This window comes from Lactuca serriola, chromosome 5, assembly GCF_051521515.1.
Source record: "Lactuca serriola cultivar US96UC23 chromosome 5, Lser_US96UC23_V15, whole genome shotgun sequence".
Lineage (NCBI taxonomy): Eukaryota > Viridiplantae > Streptophyta > Magnoliopsida > Asterales > Asteraceae > Lactuca > Lactuca serriola.
The window spans coordinates 127,739,708-127,762,281 of record NC_136412.1 but is presented as its reverse complement, the minus strand read 5'-3'; the positions used below and the strand labels follow the sequence as shown (position 1 = coordinate 127,762,281).

Sequence of the window (22,574 nt, the reverse complement as noted above, 5' to 3'; positions counted from 1 at the left end):
TCTTCGGTCTCTGAGCTTGAGTTTCACTCTTCATTGAAGAGGTTTCTCTTTTCACCTTCGCGGTTTCACTTGGAATCTCTTTGGTACCACTTGTGCTTGGTATATCAAAGCTTGCAGGCTTATTGAGTGGTTTTGTCACATATCTGCCTTTAACCCTCCATGAGGTTCTCTCTAATAAGCCGACATCCTCATCTGCATTGTCAATTGGAGCAGACTAAAAATACTTATCACAGCCTCCTGCGTTGTCTTCGTTCACTATGGTTGTAAGTTCGGCTATCTGTTTCTGAGTAACTCCTGTCGTGGTGTATACTTGATTTGGTAGTGTTTGTACCTTTTGATATACCACAACCTTCTGTTTTAGAAATTTGGACTTATCTTAGGACTTCCGAGCGAACTCAACTGAATTTTCAGATATAAGACCTTTGGTAGGTTTGGTTTCGCTTTTGACAAACTCTAAACAGTCAACTTCATCCTCTACAGATATTTCAATCATATCACTGTCCTCATCGAATTCAGAAGTGTTTTCAACATTTATTTTGTTTTTTCAACTCAACTTGGCATTAAATGAGTCAAATATCTACATGGTTTCGCTCTTTATTTTCAATTTATCATTTTCCTCTAAAAGGTTTTTAAGCATGTCCTTATGGTCTTTAGACTTAATAAAGGACTCGATTTTGTCCAGACGGATTTTATAGGCGTCAGAAATTTCATCTGAAGAAACAATTGATTCACAGTTATAACCATCAATATCAACTTTGTCCTCCTTTAACTCAATAAAGGGCAAAATCATTTTGTGAATCTTTTTGTCGATCTCACAATCTAAATGCAACTGAGTGATATTAGTATATAAACGTTTAGCAATCAAGCAAAAAAAAATTCTTTGTTTCAAAAGCTTCAAATTATAACGTTGCAAATATATAACTTCATCTTTCATCCTAACTAACTCTAGTTCCTTCTTCTCTATCCAAATCATTCTCTCCTCACTCTTGGAAGACACCCTGCTGAGTTGATCAGTTAGGTTAGAGTGTGCTTGCCGATTCTGTTCTAGACTACCACTTAAACTAAAGAATTTGAATTTTAGTTCATTTAATTCCTTTTCATAGTTAGTGACAGGTATTTTTAGTGATTCGAGAATAGATTGTACCTTCTTGATCAACGGATCGTAGTCATTAATCTGCTCGCCCATTGGTTTGGCAGCGAAGCGCTTGTCTTCTCTTTCATTCACTTTCTCACTCTCGCCTTTGGTTGTATAACCTCTCAATCTTGACACAACGGCATTCACCGTTAGACATCTTCCTGCAAACTCCGATTTTCCTTCTTTCGCCACAAAAACCCTTCCATGCGTGAGCTTACGCACTTCTTCATCTTTAGAGTCTGTAGACCAGACTTCTACGCCTCCGAACTCATCATCAACAGTGTTTTCCTGCATAGTTAAAGCATTCATTGTATTGTTAGCAGCCTTTTTCTTCTTGATGTCTTCCAGCTTACGCAAGTGGTAAGCTTCTTCATTTTCATCCTCATTCTTTTCTGACTGCTTTCTCAAAACACAATCTTTGGCAAAATGATTTTTGCCTCGACAAAAATGACAATCAAATCCCGAGTCACCAACTAACTTGCTCTCCTTCTTTACTATTTCGTGTTGAGGAGCGATTTTAGTTTCCTCTTTTTCCTTTTCTGAACTGTAGCTCCCTTGCCAGTTTCGGTTCTTAAAGGTAGGTAACTTTCGGTTCAGAAAGATCTAACTCTTCTTCTTCTTCAGCCACCCTCTTTCCCTTTGAGAGAAGAGCCAAAGATCCCAAACTGGAAACCACATTCGGTTCCTTGGTCACAACGCTTTCGTGCGATTTAAGTATTCCTACAAGTTTCGCCAATGAATAGGATTTGAACTGTTCATGGGCTTTTACAGTCGAAACCACCTCCATCCATTCGGGTCTCAAGCCATTCATAAATGTGGCCTTCAGCTCAATGACTTCTCTACCAATTCCATGTTTGATCATCTTGCTGAGGAGATGAATGAAATGATCAAACGTTTGAATGAGTTTCTCTTCTGGATTTTGCTTGAAGTCACCGAACTCTGAGAGCAGTAGAGTTTATATCGAATGTTCCAAGTCCTTATTTGTTGAATATAGTTCCTTAAGCCTATCCAAAATCTGTTTTGCTTTTATGCATGTACTGACTAGACGAAACGTATTAGATTGTAAGGCAAATCTAATCATCCTCATTTCTTTGATGTTGCTCATCAGTTTTTCATTCTCGTCATGAGGAACTTTTTCAACATCAATCATAAGTAGATTGTATTCCTTTTGCGTCATGATTATTTTACTAGTCCCAAAATGAGTAAATGGACCCATGGTAATCTCTTCCCAGATCAAATACCCATTTTCCTCCGAGCCAAGAACATAGTCCTCAAAGTGATGCGTCCTAAGTTCATAATCAATAGTGTATAAAATGGGGATTCTGGTGGTAGATGCAATGTTGTTGGATATGTTGATGGGGTTTGTTTGAGAGTCGACATGTGAAATGATGATTCTGATGGAAAACCTGCCAAGAATCAGACTAGTAAACTGAATTAGGGTAAGATCAAGATCTAAGAGCATCGTCAATAACAATATGACGGCTCTAAAGAGAACAATGATAGCGGAAAAACCCTAAAACCTTCTTCAACAGAAGAGATGCGTATAGATTACACAGTCTACTGCTCTGATACCAACTGATGAGTTGAAAAACTCTTTTAAGATCGATTAGATCTTTAGCAAGCAAATCAAAATGTAAATAAAAGAGAGAGCACACGATGAATCAAACAGATGTTGAATGATTAAAATTGCTACACCTTAGAAGAGCACAATGAAGAACTTCTACTGTAGAGGTGTGCTAGGGTTACGGTACAATCAATGAGATAATTATCAAAAGTGTTTAAAAGATGATGCATGCATGCACCATAAATAGTAAACCCTAATATCATAAACACGGATGGACAGGCCCATACCGTGACAATGTTGGATTAACTACCGAAGCCCAATGACGCAGCCCTTAGACTCAACAATTGACCCTTAAGGGTTATGAGTATGGAATGGTATCTAAGGGGTTGTTTTGGTTCAGGGAGTGAGTAGAGCTGATTCTAGGTAGAGACATTTCAGCTATCGTCCAACAGTGAGGTGAGTTTCCTACTGTATGAACGGGTCGAAGGCACCAATTTCGGTCCATATATGTATGCTAGTTACGGACCAAGGTTCGATATAGGGAAGTGCCCGATGTAGGTTTATTAGTTTCCATATTCCGATCCGATGTTGGGCGGTGCCCGAGGAATTTTTGTATGTTTGATGTCTTCGTGACTCTTGCATGTGTCTTTTTTGTATGTCTCCGGATCTCGGTCCGATGTCAGGCAATGCCCAAGGAATGTTAGTATGCTTTCGGATTTCGGTCTGATTTCAGGTAGGGCCCAAGGAATGTTTATATGTTTATGTTATGCGATTATTTATGTGTTTTTATTGATATTTTTATATGTATATCGAGCTTTGCCGATGCCGGGCGGGGCCCGATGGGGGATTTCGGTATGATGCCGGGTGGGGCCTAATGTTGGACATTGTCCGATGTCGGGTAGGGCCTAATGAAGCGGGCAAGGCCCATGATATGTTATTATGTGATTATGTGTATGGCATGTGGTAGTTTGGGGAGACTCACTAAGCTTTGTGGTTATAATTTTCAGTTTCGGTTTCAGGTACTACTGGTAGCAAGGGGAAGAACTCGGGATGACTGCATTACACCATGATGTTAGCCTGGGATGTTACTCTGATATACATTTGACATATGATTTGATATTGATATACTGATTTTGATGTTTTGAGATATTATGGTTCCTATTTTGATAAATGATTTTTATTAACTATGGTTTATTCAATGATTTAAAAACGAACTTTTTGGTCCTGGTTTTTTAAAGTGTTACAAGTTGGTATCAGAGCCTTATTTTGAGGGATTCGGGCATACTCTCGGGTGTGTTTGGACTCAAACTGAGGACTTGGTATGAAAATTTTCAAACGGAAATCATTTTTATAAAAAGGATTTCCAAAAGAGAAAAGGGTGTGGTGCATGCAATCAGTCGAGCTCAAGTAAGTTCTCCCAAATTACCCATACATGTTTATTATGATATGATATGATTTTGAGAACTACATGCTAGATTAGGGCTAAGGATCTAGGAAGGATGCCTTGTATGACTGTTGTATGTGTATAAGAACTGCATGCTATATTAGGGCTAAGGATATAGGAAGGTTGCCTTTTATGCCTACTGTATGAGCTTATTGAACTACATGCTAGTACTGATTAGTCAGTTATATGATGGCCTGATTAGGATATGCTTGGTTTTGTTTACTCAATGCTCGAATGCTGCTTGCTTTGTGCTTAAGATTATCATTTTCAAGAATGGTTGTGTTTTCTGTTTTTTATCTGAATAATCTAAAGAATTATTTGAATTCAGGTAGCTTTGTGATACTAAGCAATGCCACCAAGGAAGTATCGAAGAGGAGGAACTTCAACAACATAGATAATGACTATGGAGTTGTTTAATAATGGTGGATTTTCATTACATTTGGTCTTTTACTATTTTCATTTATTGGTGCCAATTTATATGGTGTATCGATGAAATGAAGATGTAATCATGTATTTGTCTTAAACAAACCCCAATCATATGTTGGTTTTAATGGTGGTTATTTTTTGCACATTTTAGAAGGAGAAAAGTCAAAGAACTGATTAGATATTTAATTGAATATGAGACAAAGGGTGGTTACTCTTGAATAAATGATAAGAACTAAGAAATATCAACTTAATCCTATTATAATGTTGTCTGTTGTTATGCCCATTTTTCAGCAGTTTATGTGTTTTAAAACCAAAAACGGTGTTTCCAAATGTATGATGTTTTCATTTGTTTGCTTAAAATTTGATAAATGTACTTTATTCCCCTCTGATAGCATGTCATTGGAGAGTGGTGTGGCTTTAAACTGTGGTGAGGCGAACGGCTGTCAGGTTGTGGGTGTGAACAATTATATCAACTTATAATGGGAACATTTTTATTTGTTATTGGAAATTTGTGTTTAAAGTTATCAAAACAGAGCAAGAATACTGGAAATTTGTTACTTCATTATTGACACATTAATTAAACTCGGGGTTAAAAGTTATCATTCTTATTTTTGGATGTAGGGACTAGGCCTTCAAAAGTTTTGTTTTAATCTTGACTAGGTGTGAGACCCGTATATTATACGGATTAATTTAAAAAAAATTAAACATTAAAATATAAGCAATAAATATTTTTTAATGTAAAACTTTAAAATAAAAAACAAAGAAACATATTCATTGCAATTTAATTATATATATATATATATATATATATATATATATATATATATATATATATTATATTTAATACTTTACATATATAAATTATAACTTTAATTTTAGAAATTTAAACAAATCAGAAATTTACAAGTGGATAATATTTTTTTTTCAAAAATACCACAAAATCACAAGTATAAAAACTCATGAGAGATTGACAAATGACAAAAAAAACATTTATTTATTAGAAAGGATACATTTTTATTTGTTATTGGAAATTTGTGTTTAAAGTTATCAAAACAGAGCAAGAATACTGGAAATTTGTTACTTCATTATTGACACATTAATTAAACTTGGGGTTAAAAGTTATCATTCTTATTTTTGGATGTAGGGACTAGGCCTTCAAAAGTTTTGTTTTAATCTTAACTAGGTGTGAGACCCGTATATTATACGGATTAATTTAAAAAAAATTAAACGTTAAAATATAAGCAATAAATATTTTTTAATGTAAAACTTTAAAATAAAAAACAAAGAAACATATTCATTGCAATTTAATTATATATATATATATATATATATATATATATATATATATATATATATATATATATTATATTTAATACTTTACATATATAAATTATAACTTTAATTTTAGAAATTTAAACAAATCAGAAATTTACAAGTGGATAATATTTTTTTTTTCAAAAATACCACAAAATCACAAGTATCAAAACTCATGAGAGATTGACAAATGACAAAAAAAAACATTTATTTATTAGAAAGGATTTGTAAATATTTGTTTTTATTTATATAGAAATAATTTTAATATTCAAATACATTAAAACGGTAGATACCTTCCACTAACATATTTCGACAAAGATAACTACAAACATTTAAACTTTATTTACTATTCATTAAAATAAAAATACTTCAATTTTTATATATTTCTTTGAACCACAGGAAAACACCTCAATGGCTCAATTAATAGACACACACACAAAAAAAAAAAAATAAATAAATAAATAAAATAAAAAAATAAAAAAATTTACCTCATCATAGTACATGCAAATTGCCACACACTCTATATCGCACTAATTAAACTTGGGGTTCAATTTAATATATAATTTTTATGATGACATTTAAAGTCAAAATGTGGATTTTATTTAAACGTTCATTTTGGTGTTGAAGGTTATATATTATAAGCTTTTAAATCGAGTACTTTTTAAAATTATAGTTGCATTTTAAAGGATTTGTTGTTTTAAAAAAGAGCAGGAAAGAAACGTCAAAATGATTTATACCAAAAAACGAAATTTGTTTTAGCATAAGATATATTAGAAAAAATTTTAAATAAAGATATACAAATTAAATAATATAAACAATCTAAAAATACAAATGATATACAGTCAATCTGGATATAGACTTTTTAGAGTTCATTAATTTCTCTTGGTTGATCTGACATTCATTTGTCATATGATTTAGAATTAGATATTAAAAAAATAAATAAACATACCGCTTGCCATACCCCTTTCCAATTCCATCTCTCTTGGTCCTTAATATTCTTCGCCCTCAAACCATCTTTCCAATTCCTAACATGTTCCCTCAATGGTTTAAAATTGTCACACTCTCATCACAGTTTATACAACCTATAAACACACAACTAAAATTATAACACCCCCACCCTACCCAAAAAAATGTGTCGTTTTGTTTCATCCTCTAAACCCTAAAAAGTAACAATTTGTCGCATGTCAAAAGAAACTATTCGGTACTCAAAAACTATTCATCAGAATAAAATTAATCGCAATCACGGTATTTTATCCGAATTGAAACTAATGTTCATTGATACTTGCCAATAAATTGTCTTATTTTTAATACGACATGTTTCTGAATGAATCTAATTGCCGAAAAAAACTATTCGTCACCGCTGCTTTGTGCGGGTAAACGACTAGTGTGTGTGTGTGTGTCTATATATATATATATATATATATATATATATATATATATATATATATATATATATATATATATATATATATATATATATATATATATAAGAATGATTTTGTCACATGTCATTCTCTCATTCATTCAAGTGACCACATGTCATTTTGTCATAATTTTGAAATATATTTATTTTTCACTTCTCATTTACTTTATTTTTCATTTCCAATATATCATTAATTTAGTTTCCATAAATTAGACCTACCATAATGACTATTAATTTTAAATTTTAAATTTTAAATTTTAAATTTTAAATTTAAAATTTCAATTTCAATTTAAAAATAAATTTACAATTTAAACCTTTGTATTTAACATTTTGTTATAATTAAACCGTTTAATACACGAATCTGCTAACTAAACACATAATTTTAATTAATTTATTTTTGCATGTTTTTCTTCTCATAATTTTTAAATTCAAATAAATTTTCTATTTAATTGTTCCTATTTAACATTTTGTTTTAATCAACCCGTATAACATACGGGTGTCACAACTAGTATATATATATATATATATATATATATATATATATATATATATATATATATATATATATATATATATATATATATATATATATCTTCCTCTTCCTATTCTAATAAAAGAATAACTTTAATCTCCTTTTGACATGTGTCACCCATTTAGTTTTCCTAATTAATGTTTGTCATTTATTAACATATTAATTCTTAATTTTAAATTTCTCACTCTAATTATATTAAATTAATTACATTACAACAAAATTAATACATTTATAAGATGATATAATTTATATATTTATTTAAATTAACAATTATAATTTTATATAACTAAAAAAATATCTTTTAATTAATAATTTATTTAAAATATTTGATTAATAATTTTGAGTTTTCACTATAAAGTTTAATTTATTTTGTAACTGTGTTTCCCACGGGTTATAAACTAGTATTCTAATAAAAGAATAGTTTTATTCTCCTTTTGACATGTGTCACATTATTAGGCCTCCTAATTAATGCATATTTTATTCTCCTTTTGTCATGTGTCACCTTATTATCTCTCCTAATTAATATATACCACTTGTCAACTCCATTTCAAATTTCAAATTTTAAAATTTCCACTTTAATTACATTAAATTAATAACATTAGAATAAAAATTAAAATAAAAATAATATAAATGATATAATTTCACATAATTATTTAAATCAATGATTAAAATTTATATAACTAAAAAAACTCTTAATTAATAATTTATTTAAAATAATTAATTAATAATTTTAAGTTTTTACTATAAAATTTTAATTAATTTTGTAACCGTCAGGGACGGCTCAACCTTTTTAGGGGCTCTAAGAAAACAAAAAAATTGGGGACGTTCAGGTAAGTAAAGAGATTTGAACCTAAGACCCTTGGGGTGCTAAACCACCGCTTTTACCACCAACTCATGCTCCAACTTGCCTTTATAACCCAAGAAATACGTATATATACAAATATAATTAAGAAAATAAGTTTTAAAATTGGATGCCCTTTAGAATTTGGGGCCCTAAGTCATTGCTTAGTTTTACAAAACATTGAGCCGGCCATAGTAACCGTGGTTCCACGGGTTATAAACTAGTATATATATATATATATATATATATATATATATATATATATATATATATATATATATATATATATATATATATATATATCCCTATTTTAATAAAGGAATAGTTTTATTTTTCTATTGACAAGTGTCATAGTATTACAACTACTCATTAATATTATATGTCATTTGTCATGCCACTTGTCAAACTATTAATTATCCATTTTAAATTTAAAATTTTTCACTCTAACTACATTAAATTAATAATTGATTCTCCATTTTAAATTTCAAATTTTAAATTTTCTCACTATAATTATATTAAATTAATAACATTAGATTAAAAAATAAAATAAAATTAATACAGATTATAAGGTGAAAAAAAATCACGTATTATTTAAATCAACGATTATAATTTTATATAACTAAAAAAATACCTCTTAAGTAATAATTAATTAATAATTTTGATTTTTTAATATGAAAGTTTAATGAATTTTATAATCGTGGTTCTCACGGGTTTTATATTCAATTATAATTAAATATTACAGTTTAATCAACTCAAAGCAGTTATCCTTGTTAGTTACCAGGAGGGTTACAGAATCATTTTCGAACCCCCCTCCAAAACCGTCCACCATATGGAGTTCCTAGAATTGCATCCCTTGCTCAGTAATTGAGAAATTGCGATTCAACCCTTGCAATCAATAATTGAACAATTGCAATTTAACACTTGCTCAATAATTAAAAGTACAGTCCTATAGTTTGGTAAATTTTTCAATATACAAGGCCTTAATATGAAAAAAAACCTAAAACTAAACTTCTGTAATAGAAAAATGTAAAAAGGATGATATCATACACAAATATAAAAAAGTATATTTGTTCCACAAAAAGTATATTTGTTCCATAAAAGAGTCTAACCAACACATTTCTTAGATGTCACATGTCACTTAGTGGTTAGTCAGTTTGTTTATTTTCCAACAAAAGTTATTTGGTTATAAACTAGACTTTACTTTTTATTAAAATACACAAACACACCAGAAACTCTTGTTAAATAGAGACGGATGTTTACATATTTTTATATAAAACCCAAATTTGTTTATGATTTCGATAAAACATATGGTTGATGATGTTTACCTTATATGATTCATAATATTGTTTGTGAATTACTATTGTAAGGCACGATTATTTTAACTATTAGCATGATTTGACAACAAAATGAATCATAACAAACCCTATATGCTTTGGATCTATGTTTTCTCTAATTATACATGCAATATTGTTTCCAAAGCATTAAACTTACAACTAGCATACAAATGACATAAACATCATAGAAATGAATTATAGAATTACCTCTTAGTTGTAGCTTGTAGTTTTGGCCTTTAAAAACTTAGCACGTTCTTAGCACCAATAGTATGAATGCCTCAAATTGAATCACAACACACCTTTGGACAAAGGATGACTTTTGAGAGAATATCCTCACATAAAAATCGGCTCAATGATCTTTCAAGAACTAGTGCCCTATTTTGGAGGCTAAGGTACTTCTTATATAGTGTGGTTTAATTAGGGTTACACCATGCAAACCTTAATGTGCATGACTTTCCATGGGTTTTAACCTCCCTGGGGTATCCATGGTTCACCACATGGGTTTAGCCTAACATAAAGAACTATGGATCAGAAGCCCACTTATAAAAATGAATGATTTACCAAATCAATCCCCATTTATTTAATTAGTCTCTTTTGGTCACAAAATTAATTCCAAACTAATTCTTGATCAATACTAATTTAAATAATATGATTTCATATTCATATATTAGAACTTATAATATATTAACAAATCATAAATAACCTCTTCTCAAAAGCTCATCCTATCAAATTGTCCTGGTGATATGCAACCGAAATGGACCATGCTACTCTCGAGTCAAGTACATACCAATTATAGTTGTGGACTTAGACACTAATCCAACAAAAACACCACCCCTACAAAATTGACAATCATTCCCTTTCCTCTCAACAAATTTTCATTTCTCATTAGATCACATGTGTGTCTCTATGTATGTATGTGTGCGACTAACTTACCTGCTGCAATTTGTCAAGAAGTTTCTAGTGAATGTCTTTCAAATCAAGTAGATACAGATCCTTCATATCTTTTATCTATAATAAGAATGAACATTATTTTAGGAGTTCAAGAAAACTATGTATCGGGAATTTCTACTGCTATCAAAAATAATTTAATTTCAGATACTATAGTATTTTAAAATTTTAAACTCATCAACTAGGTGAACTATTCCGGTTTAATTACAAATTATTGTCGCTCCTAGGCTTTAAACTTTAGAATTTAAGCATTGTATCTCAAGATTCTTACATTTTCAACTTCAAAATTGAAATGGATTTAAGGGGTCCAATAGAATTTGTTGTATAAATTGTAAAATATAATAGTAATTGATATTTGCATATTTAGCTATATTTTTATGTTGGACTTTTCTCATTTATTGGCTAATTAATCGAATATTATGGAGAAAAGATACTTAATATTGTTCAAATTATATTTTCAGTCCCAAAAAGAAGCTCGGAAGCAAAAGGAAGCAGGAGACATGAACGAAAGCTCGGGAACGAAAGAAAGAAGAAAAAGGCTTAATTCTAAAGCTACTCGGCGAGTAGGGTCGTCTACTCGACGAGTAGACACGAAGGTTCGCGAAGCAACATGTGGAGTCCTTGCCGTATACGGATTCCTCAAGGGGGACTCGACAAGTCAGTTGTCTACTCGACGAGTAGCCCCTGTTTTGAGAAAATTATAAATAGACTTCACAAACCCGAATTGAAGACTCTCTGGATTTTTTTGGTGGAAACACTTGGCGATCAAGGAAGCCCTTAGAGCTCTGGAAAGCGTTGAAGAACCCTAATCCTTCATTCTTAAGAGATTAAGGCACTTTATGTTTAATTTTCCACTTTTCCTTTGAATAGAATTATGTTAGGTTTATTTGAATTCGTTTTTAAGCTTTCATACACTGAAATCATCAACTAATTTCGTTAGTTTCTGTTTGGGGAAGACAATTTTGTTCCTATGGTTTAATTCACTTTTTTGATTAATTGTTAGTTGGTGATATTGTTAAATTAAGCTTGTTAAAGACCATTATGCATTAACCATAACTATTTTCTGTTAATTGCTAAGTGATTAAGCTGCATGAACATCTCTTAATTTCTTATCTCATATAATTTATGTGAACACAATACTATATGCCTAGGAATAATGAACATGAAACTAGGATTAATTAGAGAATGTGTAAATTGATGTGTGAGCTTATGTGATACACCATCAACAAGAGGTTAACTGAGTCACCAAATTTAATTAGCTAACTACAAGTCTTATTTAACCCGAATAATTAACCTAGGAAATCTATTAGTTTAATCAACTGACCATTGCTTGAATTGGTATGTTTTCTAATGATTAGTAATAGCAAACGCAAATCTAATCACCAGAGTCGGTAACCAATAACAATTAATATATTATATTATCATAAAAATTAACCATAGGAGTAAATGAGTTGAAGCTAAACAAAAACCCTTTTTGATCATTGAATTTAGTTTCTTTTTACGTGTTTTCAGCTTTTAGTTGAGTAGTTAAGTTTTAGTTAAGTTTCTAGTCTTGCAAAACTAGAGAAACCCCTATTTTCTCTTACTTGTTTTTAGTTAATTCTAGTCTTTAGTTTTAATTTTCCGTTCCCTGAGTTCGATGCCCTATTTATTTAGCTACACCACAATTGATACATCCACTGCCTTCGTGTGTCAATTTTATAATTAAAAGTAGGATTAAAACTAGTTGAGTTAACACACATCAAGTTTTTGGCGCCGTTGTCGGGGAACGGTTCAAAAATTAGCACTAATTTCTAGTTTTATCGATCCTTTGTGTGAGATTTATCTTGCACAAAGTTATTTTTAGGTAATTTACTTATTAGGATTAGTTTTAATAGTTTTCTGTTTCAGAAATTTAATTAGAATTTTTTCTGTTTCTGCCTTGAACTTGCCGAGTGCAGTCGAAGCTACTCGGCGAGCCCATTGCTGTTTCACACTTTTTATTTTTATTTTCTTTTTGTTCTTTTTACACGTTTTTCTTACTTTGGTTGCAGTTGTTACATGATCCGAGTCTCCAATACGCCTTTGGTTCCTCCACTTGAAGATCCAGAGTCATGTCTAAAGAAGAACAAAGGAAAAGCCGTTGGAGAATCCGCTTCTTCAAAGAACTCACCTTTGAGGAATCTCAAATCCGTTTTTAGCAAGAAAAAGAGCAACAAATCAGGAACATCCAGCACCTCTTTCTTGGCAAACGAAGACCCAATCAAAGAAGACATTGTGAACAAGTCTGAAAGGGAAGAAAGCGAATTTGAAGAAGGTAGCGATTTAGAAGGTGACTTTGACAACACCATGGCGAACATCGATGAAGTTCCCATGGGCGAATGGAAGAAGAGGATACAAGATGACACCGGCCCGGGACTTGAGCAACCCGCAATTCCCGCGACTGCCACTTTTGAGCTTAAGGGTCACATACTTGCTCAACTCAAGGAGATCCCCTTCTACGGAAAAGACCACGAAGATGCCTATAAACACTTGGATGAAGTCAATGATGTAGCTGATTATTTTAATGTTCCAAATGTGCCTCGCGAAACCCAGCTGCTTCGTATGCTTCCAGTTACATTCAAAGGTGCTGCAAAGGATTGGATCAAGTCACTCCCTCCTGGATCCATCACTACAGGGGTTTAGATAAAAGAAGAATTTATTGACCAGTTTTGCCCACCTTCGAAAATAGCCAAGTTGAAGAAAGCTATTGCCAACTTTGAACAACAAGCTGGAGAGTCCCTTTATGAGACATGGGATAGATACAAAAGTCTACTAAGGAATTGCCCACATCATGATCTTAATATCCAACAAGAAGTCTCCATTTTCTATGATGGAGTCAATGTAACAACTAGCAAGCTCCTTGACTCGCAAGGACCCATCAAAAAGAAGGCACCCCCGGTGATCAAGGAATTAATTGAGGAGTTCTCTAAACACTCTAGAGAATATCATAAACCATGAAATGAAGTAAGTAGGGGGTAGTGAACACTGTTAACGATAGCATGGCGGCAATGATGGCTAAACTAGATAGTTTAGATAAGAGGATGACTAAGATGGAGTCCATGCTATTCAGGTTGGATGTGAGAATTATAGAGGACCTCGCCTCACTAAAGATTGTGATTTGGATGAGAATGGAAACAAGAAGGCTCAAGTATTCTATTCAAGTGGCAACAGATTTGATGATAATTGGAGAAAATCGAAGAAGGAATGGCTCTCGTATGACGAGTACAAAAAGGCAAAGGAGGAGAAATTCAAGCAAAAAGAACGGGGTTTCTATTAAAAGGAGGAACATGTTATGGAAAAAAGAGTTGATTTGGAAGAGATTCTTACAATATTCATAGCCGCATCCGAGAAACGACACAATGATACCGATGCTACACTTAAAGATCAACAAAATATGTTGAGAGAACACCAACTTATGATGAAAGATCAACAAGCTTTGCCTAGGAATCAGCAAGCAACTATTCTCAACATAGAAAAGCAGCTAGGGCAACTTGCACAACAAGTGAATAAGAGAAGACCGGGTGGACTTCCGAGCAATACCAAAAGTAACCCGAAAGGCACACATATAAACATTGTCAGAACTAGGAGTGGGAAAATTATAACCCCTCTGGCCCCTATTCAGAAAAAAGATCTGAAGCTGGTACAAGAGAAGGAGGTAGAAGGGCAGAACCAAAATCAGACCCAGCTGAACCCAGACCCTACTCATTGAGTACAGGATATGGACTCGATGAGTCCGACACCTGATCAGAAAATTAAGCCTCCTGTTAAGCCATATCAGCCTCCACTGCCATATCTAGCCTGAGCTAGACAAGAAAAGAATGAAGAAGACTACTAGAAGTTCCTAGAACACATAAAGGCTCTTCAAATTAATATGCCATTCATAGAAGTGGTTTCTCAAATGCCAAAATACGCCAAATTTCTCAAGGAGCTTCTAACTAATAGAAGGAAGATGGAAGAAGTGAAGAAGGTGGTCCTAAAAGAGAACTGTTCAGCTGCTATGTTGAACAAACTTCCTAAAAAGAAAGGAGATCCGGGAAGTTTAACATTACCCTGCCAATTTGGAAACTTAGCTACCATTTATGCATTAGCTGATTCAGGGGCAAGTGTAAATCTCATGCCTTACTTGTTTTTCAAAAAGTTAGATCTTCCCAAGCCAAGGCCCATTCGTATGGCAATACACCTAGAAAACAAGACGGTTACATTTCCTAGGGGAATTTGTGAAGATCTTTTGGTGAAACTGGACAAGTTTGTGTTCCCTGCAGACTTTATAGTTTTAGACATGGAAGCAGATCCCCAAGTCCCGATCATATTAGGAAGACCTTTTCTTAATACAGCAAGTGCTATCGTCGACATGCAAGATTCTAAACTTACCCTTCGGGTAGGAGACGAATCAGTCACTTTCGGAGTTGATCAAGCCATGAAGCATGCAAGGAGTAGCGATGACACGACATTTTTGATTGACATGTTGGAAGAATTGTTGGAAGATTGGAATGAAGAAAAACCAAGAAAGTCCACTGTCTCATTTAAAGAAGAGTTTGATGCTGAAAGGGACCTGTTGGAATTAGAAAGACTGCTCGAGGAAGCTGATTATAACGATTTCATCGGAAGTGCAGAAAGCTCGAATCGCCGAGTAGCCTCGACCGACTCGGCAAGTCCATTCGCAGAACCCCAAACAGTCACGAATATTACACCGAACTCGACGAGTCCCCTTACTGGACTCGATGTATTCAACATTCAGAACACAAAAACTGAGCTCAAGGCAATACCAGATCACTTGGAGTACGCATTTCTTGAAGATGACCAGCAAAAAGCTGTAATTATAGCTGCTGATTTGGCCAAACATGAGAAGGAGAGCCTTGTGGGTGTACTAAAGAAGAGGCAAGGTGCTATAATATGGAAGATAACCAACATAAAGGGAATCAGTCTGGCTTATTGTTCCTACAAAATCAACTTAGAAGATGGATCAAAAGTTGTAGTAGAACACCAAAGAAGACTCAACCCGAACATGCAAGAAGTTGTGAAAAAGGAGGTGGTGAAATTACTAGATGTTGGAATCATTTATTCGATCTCTGATAGCCCATGGGTGAGTCCAATCCAAGTGGTTCCGAAGAAATGAGGTATGATGGTAGTGGCTAATGAAAACAACGTATTAATTCCAACAAGGACGGTAACCAGGTGGCGAGTTTGAATCGACTATAGGAAGCTAAATGAGGCCACATGCAAGGATCACTTTCCATTGCCTTTTATCGATCAAATGCTTGAGAGGCTTTCCGGTCATCTTTATTATTATTTTCTCGATGGGTTTTCGGGGTACTTTCAAATTCCAATCGACCCACAAGACCAAGAGAAGACCACTTTTACATGACCGAGTGGAACATTCGCATATAGACGCATGCCTTTTGGGTTATGCAATGCACCAGCTACTTTCCAAAGGTGCATGATGGCTATCTTCCATGATACGATCGAAAAGTTTATGGAGGTTTTTATGGATGACTTCTCGGTTTTTGGGTCCTCTTTTGAAGATTGCTTGTCCAACTTGGATCTAATGTTAGCAAGATAAGAGAAGACTAACCTTGTCCTTAATTGGGAGAAGTGTCATTTTATGGTGAAGGAAGGAATTGTGCTAGGACACAATGTCTCAAGGATGGGGATAGAGTTGGATAGAGCAAAGGTGGACACTATAGCCAAATTGCCACCTCCAACAAATGTCAAGGGGGTAAGAAGCTTTTTAGGCCATGCGGGGTTTTATAGGCGCTTTATTAAAGACTTTTCGAAGATCACAAGACCCTTGACTCAACTTCTTTTGAAGGACGCCCCATTCAACTTTTCTAAAGAATGTCTTGAAGCATTTAATTTGTTGAAGGAAAGGTTGACTACTTCACTTATTATGGTAGCTCCAAATTGGAGTCTTCCTTTTGAACTAATGTGTAATGCTAGTAACTTTGAGGTGGGAGTTGTTTTGGACAAAGAATTGACAAGCATTTTCAACCAATCTATTATGCAAGTAAGACCGTGAACCCAAAACAAGAGAACTACACTACTAAAAAAAAGGAGCTACTAGCAGTGGTCTTTGCATTTGATAAGTTTTGCTCATATTTGGTTTTGTCAAAAACCATAGTTTTTACCGACCATTCTGCCCTTAAGTATCTTTTTGCTAAACAAGATGCTAAGCCAAGGTTGATTCGTTGGGTATTGCTACTACAAGAATTTGACATTGAAATACGAGATAAGAAGGGGATGGAAAACGTGGCTGCCGATCATCTATCGAGATTGGAAAACCCGCACTTGGAATAGTTAGAAGAAAACAAGATTGGAGATGAATTTCCCAAAGAGTATTTATTGGTTATAGCAGGAGAGATTCCATGGTTTGTAGATATAGCTAACTATTTAGCTAGTGAATACATCCCAAAAGACTTAACCCACCAACAAAAGAAGAAGTTCCTTTCAGAAATCAAGCATTACTTTTGGGATGAGCCATACCTCTTTCGTAGCTGTGCTGATAGTATGATAAGAAGATGTGTATACGGGAAAGAAAGTCGGGAAATCTTGGAGCATTGTCATGGCGGGCCCATCGGGGGACATCATGGAGCGCAATATACGGCCAAGAAAGTTTTTGATTCGGGTTTTTATTGGCCTAATATCTTTAAAGATGCTACAAAATTTGTCAAAGAATGCGATTCATGCCAAAGGTCGGGAAACATTTCATCACGCAACGAGATGCCCCAAAATAGCATTCAAGTTTGTGAAATATTTGATGTTTGGGGAATTGACTTCATGGGACCTTTCCTAATGTCAAAGGGAAATAAATACATTTTGGTAGCAGTCGATTATGTATCCAAATGGGCGGAGGCACAAACATTACCCACGAATGATGCTCGAGTAGTGGTATGTTTTCTCATGAAATTATTTTCAAGATTTGGAGTTCCGAGGGCTCTAATTAGCGATCGAGGCACCCACTTCGCCAATGATAAATTAGTTAAGGTGTTGCAAAAATATGGTGTCCACCATAGATTTTCAACATCCTATCATCCTCAAACTAGTGGGCAAACTGAAGTTACAAATAGGGCGTTGAAGAGAATATTAGAAAGATCGGCTAGAAGTAATAGAAAAGAGTGGTCGGATAAGCTTGATGATGCACTATGGGCGTTTAGAACAGCTTTCAAAACACCTATTGGTACTACACCATATCGGTTGGTTTATGGGAAGAGTTGCCACTTGCCAGTTGAGATTGAGCATAAGGCATTTTGGGCTTTAAAAATGTGCAATTTTGATTTGGTTGAACTTAGAAACAATCGATTGATGCAAATGAATGCCCTTGAAGAACTAAGGAACGAGGCATACACTAGTTCCTTGATTTACAAAGAAAAGACCAAGAATTGGCATGACAAAAGAATCAAGGGTAATAAGGACTTTTACGAAGGACAAAAGGTGTTACTTTATAATTAAAGGCTCAAACTATTTTCGGGCAAGCTTAAGACACGATGGGATGGTCCATTTATAGTAAAGAAAATTTTTCCACATGGAGCTATCGAGCTAATATCAAGAGATGGGACTCATTTCAAGGTCAATGGTCATAGGGTGAAAAGATATGAAGAAGGAATTCCGAGAAATGAAGAACTTGAAGAAGGACTGTTGTTGGAAGGGATTACAGCAACGTAAGAGAGAAGGAGTCCAACTAATGACTCCTTAAAAAGAAGCGCTTCCGGGAGGCAACCCGCGTTTAGAGTTTGCTTTCTTTTTCTTCTCTTTTTTGTTTATTTTTTATTTTATTTTTATTAGGATTTGTTTTTATCAATCTTCTTCTGTGTTTAAAATGATTGCTTGAGGGCAAGCAATGCTCAAGTGTGGGGTGGCATACATTTTATTTTGCAAAATCAAAATTTTCACATAATGAAAAACTTGACGAGTCTCTAAGTCTACTCGGCGAGTCCATTTCAGAAATCCCAAAAAATCGCTGAATCATGCATCTACTCGCCGAGTCCATATATTAACCGAAAAAAAAAAAGATTTTTTATTTTACATTCTGTAAAATAGGGGTTTTTACCCTAAATTGCAAACACTTTCAGCCAATCATACAAGCCGCCACCCCCATACTCGACGTGCACTCTCTCAGGCCTTCATCTTGAATCTTCTCTTCTTTTGCGAAATCAACCAACAAGGTAACAACTTTAGCTCTTAATCCTTTACAAGTTTTGATCTTTGGTGAAATATCACCCTTAATTTCTGGAAAATCCCGATTTTGGGAAGACTTGGATTTTAGGGTTTTGATTTTTGACAAATTAAGACGTTTTAGACGTAATTTTTTTACAATCAGATGCTCCTGGAACATACCGAAGCAAACCCCTGAAATAATTTATGGATTTGGCTGGTTAATTTCATCAGAACAGATTTGGACTCCCACAGTTCGTCGTACTCATCGAGCAGTTTGTGGACTCGGCGAGTCCATGCTGCTGATGCCCAGTATTCTACCATTTTTAATATTTTCGGTATTTTGCTTGTGGTTTTCTTGTTTCTTTGTTTTGCAGGAACCATGTCTAGGAGAGGTCAAAGCTCACGAGGAGGCGGTTATGGGGTCATCCCATGGTTGACTTTTCCAAGCATCACCAACAAGTCTTCACTCACACGTACAAAAAGCAAGCTGGAGGCTTTGAAGCGGAAGGAAATATATGTTCCTAATGAGTTGGACTAGTCATGGATAGGGCAAGTTGGGTTAGAAGAAACGTTGAACCATTATTCGGTCAAGTCTTGTGAAGTTAATGGGGTACAAATAATCTGTGACGGGTGGAGTTGGTTGTTCAAGCTTCAAGAACCCCGTGTATCAAGAGCTTTGCTAGGAGTTCTTTGCCACCATCTCTTTCCGGGGCGGTGATGACTACTATAGTCCGAATATTATTTCATTCTGCCTTGGAGGAGAGTTTCGCCAGTGCAGCATGGCAGAGCTGGCATGGAGGCTTGGTATTTTTTATCAGAATGAGATCATGTCCGAGACTTTTGAGTCATTCTTGGAGCAGTGCCATAAAGACTTGCCCAAGGATGTGGTTGCCTCTACTTGGTGGACCACCATTGCCAACCGGGTTTACATTCCTTCATCCGCCCAAGAGGGGAGCATCCGTTCCTCGATTCATCGCTTAATACATCGGCTGATCGCGAGCTCTATAAACATGCGAAAGGATGACGACAAAGTCCCCACTCTTGACATCTTTTACATGTGGAGTATTATCACGCCTAATGTATTTTGCAATTTGCCATATTGCATGGAAAAATACTTGGCAGAGGGGGCATTCAAAGAGCGAGTGACTTCAAAAATCAATGGTGGCATGTTTGTTACACGGCTTGCGAGAACTTATGGTATTTTGGACCGACAAGAGGCAAGGGCATTGACTACGATTCCTAGTCCTCCCTTCAGCACAACATTATTTAGGAGAGCTAGGATCATTGAGGATTATGGAGGGGGCATGTTAGTATTCCAAATGATGATGAACCGTTAGTGCCGGAAGAACTAGGAGGGAGGGTGAGACAAAGAAGAGAGCGAGTGCCACAAGACCCATCGGTTATTCCGATGGATGAGGAGCTACCTATGGATTGGTATAATATTGAGCTGCAAAGATACCAGATTGACCTCGGGAGGGGCGTGAACTATGTCAATGAGTCATTTGCTTATTTGTTTGAACAAATGCATTTTACATTAAAGCCCGGATTCCCGTATGTGTCCAGTTGGGATGAAAGGGTGCAAGCGAGAAGAAACCAAGCGGGCGGAAGTGGAGCCGGAGGAGATGAAGACGAGGAGGAAGATTGATGCTTTATTTTATTGTGTTTTTGATGTTTAATACTATTTACTTTTCTTTGTTTTGGGTGTTGAACTTGTAGGATGTTTAAGTAGGAATTTGTTTTCTTTTATCACTTGTGGTTGTTTTCTTTTCAGATTGAAGGATTGGATGCATGCAAGAGTCTCAATTATCAAGGTTAGAGTGAGGATCGGGTCTAGATGAGAATGTGCATGAGTTTAGGGTCGAGTATGTTCTCAAGGAGGGTCTTAGAGTGTTATTTGTTGAAGAAAAATGAAGAAAACACACTGAGTTATCATACCCAGCCATATCAGAAATGGAACCCAAAAGCAGAATATTTATATTTCCACTCAGCGATGGACTCGCCGAGTGCACATTACCTACTCGACGAGTCCGAGTTCAATTCCATGATTTTTCTGCTTGATACGTTGCAACACGTCGAGTTGTCGTATAAACTCAACGAGTTTATCACTTTTTCATTCTCAAGGTTTATATTCTGCTCATATTCACTACGGGTCTCACTCATATTCCTTAGAGTTTGATTTTTGAAGATTTACGGGTATCTTTCCTGCAATTTTTGGAGCTTTCCCACACAAGATATGACACCTAAGGCATGGATGAGTTGTTCCCATGTCTAAAGTCATTTGAAGTGGAGTTAAAAGAGAAGAAATACCGACCTCGCCATTACTACCCCAGGGGAGTTTGTTCCTATTCTCTCTTTATTTTCTTATTTATCATGAATAATATGCAGTGGGGACATTTCATGAATTAACTGTGGGGTAGGGGTTGGTTACATTAGTTAAAACTTTTGTTAAATTTTGAAATTTTTGAAATTGTGCATAAAAAATGGCTAGGGCTAAATTAGACAATTTTGGTAAAATCAATTAGGGTTCATGCTAGTATTATGTTTGATGATTCTTTGAAGACCCAAATGTTTAGTTGAGCCTACATACGTTATAATGCATTTGTGGTCTCCTTTATTCTAGTGAAATCATGGGACAAAAACACAACCTAGCTTAGTTTGAGGGATGCAATAAGTTTAGCATCGTGTACTTGAAATGTATCCAGGAAAATTATTATCCTTAATCAATAAAGCTTGAAGTTGAGCGCCCTTGCTTAAGCATGTAGGTATTGAGTGAAAAAAAAGTGAGTTACATGTAAAAAAAGAGAGAGAGAATTACAAGAAAAGTTGTAAGAATTTTGGAGCAGTTAAAGTGAAGATCAAAAGATCAAAATTCCAAAAGTTCAAAAGTTGAAGATACCCAAAAATCAAAGAAAATAAAAACGTTGGCAAATTTGAAAAATTCCAAGAAATCAAAGTTCAAATTATCAAGAAAGTGAAGAATTCCAAAAAGCTCCATAGTGGTATCGAAGAATTGTAATTTTTAGAATATGTATGCTTGGGTTGCTCAACCAAAAACACCTTGAGACTAGGAGGTTTTTTGTGGATGGATTCGGAAGACGCATAAAATGAGCATTGTTCGGAAAAAGTGGGCGAGTGTTTATGAGGATTGTGAGTATTTAGAATTAAGGGGGGTCCTTAGGAAAACTATTTAGACACAAATGCATGTGTTGCGGTCTTGTCATAATGGTTGGGTTGGATTGGGATTGTCTATGTAATATTAGTGTGCTTAATTTCAGTTTTTCTTGGGGGCAAGAAAAAGTCAAGTGTGGGGTATTTTGATATTTGCATAATTAGCTATATTTTTATGTTGGATTTTTATCATTTATTGGCTAATTAATCGAATATTATGGACAAAAGATACTTAATATTGTTCAAATTATATTTTCAGTCCAAAAATGAAGC

The 22,574-nt window shown here is 34.5% G+C and overlaps 1 protein-coding gene and 1 non-coding gene across 2 annotated transcripts; one reads left to right on the top strand and one right to left on the bottom strand.

The window, feature by feature from the left end:
• Positions 1–13,673: 13,673 nt before the first annotated feature.
• On the bottom strand, positions 13,674–13,780 carry LOC145056084 (small nucleolar RNA R71). Its single transcript, XR_013685621.1, has one exon. It is a non-coding gene; the product is annotated as a small nucleolar RNA R71 (small nucleolar RNA).
• Positions 13,781–14,853: 1,073 nt separating this feature from the next.
• LOC145049791 (uncharacterized) lies at positions 14,854–16,098 on the top strand. The gene has a single exon (XM_078998149.1). It carries the CDS (start codon positions 14,854–14,856, stop codon positions 16,096–16,098), a length of 1,245 nt encoding a protein of 414 aa, XP_078854275.1.
• The last annotated feature ends 6,476 nt before the right edge of the window (positions 16,099–22,574 follow it).